Here is an 8,593-nt window from a genome sequence, read left to right as displayed (position 1 = left end):
CCGCTCCCTCGGCCGCCTCAAACCCCCCGCCCGCCCGCAGCGCCGCGCAGCCCCGCACACCATCCCTCACAATGCCAAAGCCTGGGAACCAGGGACAGGTATCCCAACAAAGCGGGCACGCTTCTCCTAAAATCGTTAAGGAGCTCTTGTAGTAAGTTTCTTCCCAGAGTGATTTGTTTATTTCAAGGATTTTTCTCCTCCATCCCAATGAGCAGACCTAAAGCCACCACAAAGCTAACTTTGCCTGTAACCCACTCAGAGCTCCGAATTATTTTTCCCACCCCACTGTCAGCCTCGAGTGTTTCCTGGAAGTGTCTGAGCCCGTTTCACAGATGCAGAGCCCCAGCACAGGTCAGTTCAGGAGCACCAGCCCTCCGCACCCAGAAACCCTTGGCACCCCAGCATGGGGGTCCCGGTGGTTCCAGGGCCATCCCTCGCATTGGCTGCGTTTGGAGCTTTCTCCACTTGCAAAAACCCAGCAAATAAAATTATGCCAAGAATTTCTGTGCTCTCCCTCATCTTCCAGCAAATGCATCGATCGTTTTCCATGAACAACAGCAAGCAGAATTGATCGCATTGGTCGTTATTCTGAATCCAGGGAATTCAGACCCCGCATACCTTTGCTGGCTGGAATGTGTGCAACCATTTCTAGAAGCAGCAGTTCCCAGCAGTGTTTCTCAGAAGTTGTTGGAGGGGAATCACAGGCCACTCGGGCTGCAGAGTTCTGCAGCGGAGAGACATCACTGCAGCTCACACAGAATGGTTTGCATAAAATCAAATATATCAAAGCAATGAAGGGCTGGGTTTACATGCAAATGGAGCCCACATAAATCAAAACGACAGCCTCAAAGACTTGCAAAAATAATAATGTTTAAATTCATAAATATTCTGATTTTTTCCTTTTTAACTGCAGGGAAATAAGGCAGTGATATTGCAAATTCAGCTAAAGCTTTCCAGATTCCTCCATTTGTTTTCTGCTTTGGAAGGGTGGTGGTTGTGAATAAATGTAAATTAAAAACCCACTGCACAGATTAGTCACTGTGATAAAGATCGATAAATACAAAACCCTTTCACATACAGACATGTGTGTTTCAAATACAGATCAATTCATCACACTTGAACTAAATGTTTTGTTCCCAGGTCATGGACTCACTTTAAAATGACCCCTGGAATCAATTAAAGGCCACCCAAAAAACCCCAAACCCCACAACGGTACTTTCCACTGTCCAAGGGACCTCTGTGCTCCATCCTTATGGATCATAAGTTGCAGCTGATACACAAAATGCTGCAGCGGAGGCCACATGTGGGATTTCTGTGGGCCAGGAGATGTCTTGGCACAAACATGCCCTTGAAGAACCCCAACAGCTTTGGCTCTGGTCTCCTCTGAGAGCTCATCTGGTCACACCTTCCCACCCTGTTTTGCAGCATAACAACATTCCAAGGTTCCACCTGCAGAGTCACAACAGAGAGAGCCAGGGCAGGAGCCCTCCAGACAGCTTTAACCAAGGCATTTATTAGTAACTATGGGAATCACCTCTTCAATCCTACTGCGTTCTGGGTTAAAGCCAGGCAACACACTTCGCCACCACGTACAAATGAGTATTCTTTTAATCTTCCAGTTCTGCACTCCTGGCTGTCACTGTCACCCCAACTACCCTTCCCAAATAGAGGCATGCATCACAGGAAACAATTCCATTTGCACTTCTGCTTTGGTTCAAACCCTTCACAATGAAGAGCACTAACTCTGCTTTGTCTTTCACTTTGAACTGCCAAACACCCGAGAAAATCAGCACGAGGTGGCCCTGACTTCTCTTTTCCAACTTTGCTCCAAGTTTCCCCACGCATGTCTCAGAGCACATCCATCAGTTCACCATGGTGTGGCAGCCAACAACAGTCAGTGAATGAGGCTGCCCGAGCCTGCTAGAAACACAGCTCTGGAGCTCTGCAGCAGGACAAGAGAAGAAATTGTTGCTTTTTTGCTTTTGGTTCTGTTTTTTCTTTAGAGAAACCCTTAAATGCCTTTTTGCGTGCTCCTCTTCTAAGGCGAAACAAGAACAGCTGTAGAAAGTTAACAAAAACAAGAGAAATAGACGCCAGACTAAGCATCTTTGCCTGTGTTTACTGTTCAAAGTCCTGGCAGTTGTGAGGATATTTGGGTTTTTCCTTTATAAAAGAACATCACATACAGGACAGTTTGGGTTTTGGTATAGGGCACACAACCACTCCAGGGTCTGCTTCTATTATTGAGCCATTAAACACCAGAAAAAAAACAGGTGATCAATTAAACCAAAACCATGCCATCACATTTTTTAGAGATTCCTGTATTTCATCCATCATTCTCTGACAAGATGGACACTTCAGCTGACCCCACTGAGATCACATGCAGATGCCTGGTGAGTTCAGCAAGTCCAATGACATCTTTCCGGGCTTTCAGCAAACAGAAAAAGCCTGTTATTTTTTGGCAGAAGTGCAGCACATCTTCCACTCCTACCCTGACCCATAAAGTAATCCAGTTTTTAAAGATCTGACAATTTTTGATAAAAGGTTACCGAGCAGAACTTACTCTCCAGCTCCCGGGATGGCAGCAGCAGGAGCCAGGCTGCAGAGTGCAGGTTGTTGTGGCACTGCCCATCAGTCAGAGTCCTGGGCACTGCCCGGGCTGCCAGCGAGTGCCTCAGCTCTGCCCACAAGAGCTGGGCCATGGCCACAGCCAGGTTTGTGCTTCTGAGCTGCTGACAGAACCAGGCTGGAGCAGCGCAGTGCTGGGGCTCAGCTCGTGCCCTCCACCCTGTGCCACCAGCCCAGTGGGGATGGAGGGATGCCTCTGAATGCAGCAGAAATAAAACCAGCAACATGTGACAAGTGACCCACTGCCTCGACAGTCAGCTCACCACAATGCTGTAGGAAAGTTCAAATTTTTGCCACGTGGAATAAGAGCATTTATTGGGTAAATCAAGTCAGCATATTACCAAAAGTAAAAGGAGTACATTGGAAGCTGGGGAAGCAAATCCCCTTTCTCTGCTTGGTCCACAGTCTCCAGGACACTGGAACCTGTGGGGCGAGGACTGAGCAAGGGCAGAGCTCAGCTCCCGGCTGCAGGTATCGCCCCAGTGACATCTCTGCATGATGGGAACAGCTGACACAGCCAGGAGGAGTGACAGTGGTTGAGAAACATTATAATTACCAAAGAACAATAAATATTGATTTTATAAGTGCATATTTGCATCCAGTTTTATTGTAAACACTATCAGGCAATTTTGCCTGGTTACTTTTTCTTATTGTAAGCCAGCAAACTCTCCAACAAGCCCAACAAACTGAGATCAAACAGGTCATATTTGAGGGAAGAGATCTGCCTGACAGCAATTTCTGATTTGGGAAGTCTCACCTGCCCTCAGTGATACCCCAAGGACAACATTTTTCCACATTGCAGATCCCGATATGATGAATGAAACCAATCAAGTATCTCCTGTAGATAGATGCTCTTTTTAAAAAAATAAACCCTCAGTACCCACAGCACAATTTCAGCAGAAGAAATGTGGAGGTTTAGGAGCTAAAACAGTATTATTTTGAATAATTTCAGTACTGTGGAGAAACCTTGTAACCTATCACAGGAAAAGAGAAACTTGGCCATAAATTACCCTGCCTGGGCTTGCAGCCTCAGTGTGAAGCACATGTGAGCAGCCTCTAAGTCATCGGGGTCTCAGAGGTAATATGGGAGTTAAGGCTGCACTGACATTACTCTTGAATATAAAAACTATTAAGTTAATGTTTTAGAGAGAAAATACCATTTCCCCTGCTTGCCTCAGGCTCTCACAGCCCCTGTGCTCTGTGCACCAGTGGCAGCCTGCAAAGGATCCCCATCATTGCTTCATCTCACTAATTAGAGTTTACCTGCTGCAGATTACAACATGGGATTAGTATTAAGCAAGAGCTGTCCTGCTCACCCTCAGCCCGGTCCTGAGAAGTACTGAGCAGCATCCAAGGGAGTTTTAGTTCACAGCCCTTCCTTGTAGGGAGACTAAAAACTTAATAACTTCTATTTATAATAATAAAATCACATATGTTCTTCATACCTCCAGATTTGGGAAGGGTTTTCAATTTCCTCCATAAATCAGACCCCAAAGGAATCACTGTGTCACTGAAGCAGGTGTAAGATCAGCAAAACCTCAGGAAATGCTTGTGACCCTGCAGGGCACAGAGAAAGAACTGCAAGGGCAGTGCCGTTTTCAGTGTTCGGCAAGTCAAATCCCAGAGAGGCACTGCTGGCACAAACGGAGCACAGACCTGGACTGGAACTGACTGGCCCCAGTACCCACTGTGCAGCTGGACTGGTACCAACACCTGACACGGTGCTGACACTGCCCCGACTCCCTCTGACAGAGCACCCAGTGGGTCACACCTGGCTGTGCCGGGCACCAAGCACTCAAGGGAGGGACAGTGCCAGCACAGGGACTGTTTCAGCCCAGTTCCAGGTGCAGAGACATTTACACAGGTGCTTTACCTCCAAATGTTCCCTCTGGGTCGGGGATGCCTCTGCCCTGCATCTGGTGTCAGGGCCACGTCCACCCTGCAGACACTGGGTCAGCCCGGCTCCAACAGGCGCACAGGGCAGGCTGGAGGAATGGCTGGGAGCAGAGGTGCAGTTTCACACTCACAGTGAAATAGGTAGAGAGTGCCTTTCCCATCTTTTAAAAACTTGTCATAGTGAGACTTCTGGAAGGTGAAACAGTCGCAGGTGTTCCCCGAAGGCCGGCGGCGGCGCTGGCAGCCGGCTCAGGCAGCGCAGATGCGGCAGGGCTGCAGCCCGCTCTCGTTGCACGCCGGACACCGCAGGGCCCGGTAGGACTCCCTGAATCTGTTTGCCAGCATTGAGAACTTGCTTCCGTGGCACAGTGAGCAGGGAGCACAGCCTGAGCCTTTGCACTGCGAACAGCCGTGTTCAGCATGGCCCTCCTGAAGCAGAGAAAGGAAAAAAACCTGTTCGTGGGTGTGAGATACCAAAGTCAGGAACATTCTTGAAAGAGGGAAATCCTGTCTTCTGCTCTTTGCCATCACGGTTGCTCCTGACACACCACTCTGCCTATGACAATCAGTTCTCCACAGCAAGGACTTTGACAAAAAGGCTCCCACATGCTTGGGGACAACTTGGGAAAAAGGAGAAGTTAATGTGACTGGGCTTGTAACACAATACTCCAAATTCATCTTTCTCCTCCGCACAGCTCCACCCATCCTCCTGTCATTTCTTATCACACTATTTCCACTCTGTAGCCTCAGGTTTGAGCCACACTTCATTTCTTCAGGAATTGCTCATCACCCTCTCTCCCCAAATCCCTCATCACCAACATGCACACCTTCTTTCAAGCCGTCCTTTGTGCCTGCCTCTCTCCCAATGAGCCAGGCAGCCTCTTTCAAATCCCACCTTGAAATTCCTGGGAGCAGAAGGACCGTGGTGACCCACACTCAGTACAGGCCAGACTCAGTTCCATGAAACTGTATCACCTCCACATGACAACATTAGGTTTTGTGGGATCAAATCATGGTCAGACTAATGGGGATTCTGACCAACAAAGGCTCCCCCATGAGAAAGCAAATGTAAGGCACAACCTTATTTCAGCTGATACTAAAATTTTAGCCTGAAGCAGTCTCAGCCACAGAGCAGCTGTGTTTAGCCTTGTCAGGCTGGAGAAACTCCGGCCTGCCCTTATCCCATGGGGAGGGGTGACAAGGGCTGGAGCCCAGCCAAGCTATGTAAATACCAGCCATCTCCAGGGATAGAAATCAGTGGGAGACATGAGCATCTGGAACCAGCACCTCTGCCCCCAGAGCACAGTCTCAGCACAGTGTTGGTCATTATCTCCTGAGGGAAATGAGGAACAAAGTGGTGCTTTTTATCCAAACTTAGTTAGGAGCCAGATACAGAGATGGATGGGGCTTGGGTGGTTTGACCAGGGCTAAGGGGAAAAAGCACTTTCCATTTTCTCTTACCTGCACATGCTGGATGCAAGTGACCTTATTCTCCACATCTTTTTTATGTCCACCACTAAATCTTTCTTTCCTCTCCTGGCACATGAATGTCCAGTCATTTATTCCCTCTGTCTGGATGATTCTTCTCATGAGCTCTTTCTGGTCCATCGGTGCACGGATGATTTTCAGGTTATTGGTGTAGATGATGATCTTGCCAAAATCTACAACTGGGGAAGTCTGAAGAAGGAACTTACCAGTGTCTCACCAGTATAAACTCACTCTGCAAACACTGATGGTCCCTGGGCTTCCAGAAGAGCATCCCCTCCACCAGGCCAGCTCCCATGACCACCCCCAGAGCATCCAGCAAATTGGTGGAGGTACAGCCCTAATGGGTGAATGTGTATTTTTTTTTTTCTAGTCATTTTAAAGCTAAACTTGGCATGGTCAAACATTTCCCTGAGAGCAGCATTTTGCTGATCTGGTCCCTCCTCCCCCCCTCTCTGAGTGTCATATGGAGTTACTGGGGCCTATTGTTTTACACACTCTTCATATTTCACTCTGAGCAAGTGTCTGTGTCAAGAGGCCATGCAAAAGGAGATGTTCTCCTAAAAAATGCCCTGAGTCACACCAGCTGGGATGAGGTGGCTGGTGCCCTCCTGGCAGTGGGGGCACCTGCTTCCCTGTGGGGAGAAACATGAGGGGGAGGCAGGTGAGCACAAGTCCTCCCCACCTGCAGAAGGTGAGAGCCTGGTGCGTGTTACACAGACACGGTGTCTCCAAACACCAAGTGCATGGTGATGCAACACGAGCTGGTACTGGACAATGCGGGTACTCAAGGTATCTGTGGCTGGGGAGACTGGGGAGGGAGAGGAGCGTTACCCAAGAATGCAAAACAAATTAACGGGGTAGATAAGATCACAGAACTGCACTGTCTTTGGGCAGGAGAGATTCATCGTGGCCTGATGTTTTCAGGCAAACTACATGTCCAGTCTATCACCAGGTCAAATATCAGCCATCTGGGTTTCCCACACACAGTTTTGATGAGTGCCAGGAATTAACAGACTTTCAGTGTGTTCAAATCAAGGCCATAAAAAGTATTTACACATATCGTGCATGTACTGCCTCTTTATTAGGACTAAAGAAACACTTCTCTATCAGTGGCATTAATTATATGTTAAGAAAATAGCCAATGAAACTAAGCTGGGATTGTCAAAGTAGCCAAAGAGGAATTCTGGCTGCCAGAGGATGCAGATACCTGGTACCTTGATGGCAGCACTGGCTTCCTGCCAGCTGAAGTCACACAACTTTAATATTTTAAATACACCTAATTAACTTAACATGCTCCTTATAATTGACTGATCTAGATGCAGTAGGATTCCTATGCACAGATATCAATATATATGGAAATGTTCTGTTTTACCCAATGGACAGATGCAGATCAGCACTGGGAGAAGCCAGAGCACGGCTGGAGCACAGCTGGCAGATGCTGTTCCCTCCTGCCTGCAATGCTGCAGACCCTGAGGATCCTGCCACGTGTGGCATACTCAGCATACAGAATTCCTGGAATAATGGCTGGAGATTTACAACCACCCTTCTCAAGTCCTGGCCTGACAACACAGTTTTATCTGGATGAGGTTGCAGTGTGAGGCTCCTGTCACCGTATTGCTCCGGAATGTCTTAGCCTGAGGCTGGTCCCCAGAGAGGGGACAGCCCTGGCAGCACTTACCCTGCAGTGGCTGGCGTCGGGCTGGCAGTCGCTGAGCAGGGGCGAGGTCCCCGCGAGCCCGTGTTTCTGATCCTCTCGGAGTATGCTGATCCTCTGGGCAGTCAGGGCCGTGGGCCAGTAGAACCTGTTCTCTGGCACCTCCCCGGCCCCGCAGAAATGGTCCCCTGGCTCGAAGCTCTGGCGCAGGAAGCGCCGCGAGTGCTCTTTGGCCGGGGGTTCAAGCTCCTGCCCATCTTCATAGACTTGTTTTAACACTCGGCCACTGTAGGCTGAGGAGATTTTGAACCTCACCTTGCGGGGCCGTCCCTCGTGCCGCTGGCTGAGTTTCTTCTGGGGCTCATCCATCACTGGGATTTCAAGCTGCAGGTCCTGGAGATCAGCTCCAAGAACTTTAGGTCCAAAAGAAAACACTTGCAGCTTCCCCCCGCCACATGATGTATAATTCAAGGTTTCTAGTAGTTCCTCTCATCTTACAGCAAAACTGACACCACTGTATTAAATATTGATAGAAATTCACAAAGAGAAAATATCACTGGTAGTGAAGCCAAAGGCAGGTTGATGAGTGGGGGCCAGGCTGGACACCACAGGAAGAAAGGAGTTAACCTGGAAGGAGAGGATTAAATAGGAAACTCTACCCATGTTTCCAAAACCATGCAAATGTTTCTGCAACATGATGTGATAAGAACTACCCCAAATACGTCACCCCAGTAGCTTTTCATAATTTTCTGACAAGGTAAAAAGTTAAAAAGACAAATTCAGAGAAAAAGCAATCCAACCTCACAAACTGCAAATGTGAATAGTTCCTCTCCATTCTCACACTGAAACCCCGAGAGCACAAAGCTCAGTTTCATTTTAATCCAATGTGTTCCTCTACAGGTTGTGAGATCTAATTAAGATATTCTT

The 8,593-nt window shown here is 48.3% G+C and overlaps 1 protein-coding gene across 1 annotated transcript; it reads right to left on the bottom strand.

Annotated features, from left to right (window-relative positions):
- Positions 1 to 4,773: 4,773 nt before the first annotated feature.
- On the bottom strand, positions 4,774 to 8,035 carry GRXCR2 (glutaredoxin and cysteine rich domain containing 2). The gene is made up of 3 exons (XM_048320276.1): positions 7,691 to 8,035; positions 5,986 to 6,201; positions 4,774 to 4,953 (listed from the first exon to the last, which is right to left on the bottom strand). Exons 1-3 carry the CDS (start codon positions 8,033 to 8,035, stop codon positions 4,774 to 4,776), a joined length of 741 nt encoding a protein of 246 aa, XP_048176233.1.
- Positions 8,036 to 8,593: the final 558 nt, after the last annotated feature.

This window comes from Corvus hawaiiensis, chromosome 15 (assembly GCF_020740725.1).
Source record: "Corvus hawaiiensis isolate bCorHaw1 chromosome 15, bCorHaw1.pri.cur, whole genome shotgun sequence".
NCBI lineage: Eukaryota > Metazoa > Chordata > Aves > Passeriformes > Corvidae > Corvus > Corvus hawaiiensis.
Note: the sequence above shows the minus strand (reverse complement) of the source record. Positions and strands in the feature narration are given on the sequence as shown.

Bases quoted from the DNA above. Each gene is read 5' to 3' on its own strand.
- GRXCR2 (XM_048320276.1), bottom strand. From the start codon at position 8,035: ATGGATGAGCCCCAGAAGAAACTCAGCCAGCGGCACGAGGGACGGCCC. The intron at 6,202-7,690 runs GTAAGTGCTGCC...TTCCTTCTTCAG, and splicing joins CCGACGCCAGCCACTGCAGG to ACTTCCCCAGTTGTAGATTT. The intron at 4,954-5,985 runs GTAAGAGAAAAT...TCTCTGCTTCAG, and splicing joins CTTGCATCCAGCATGTGCAG to GAGGGCCATGCTGAACACGG.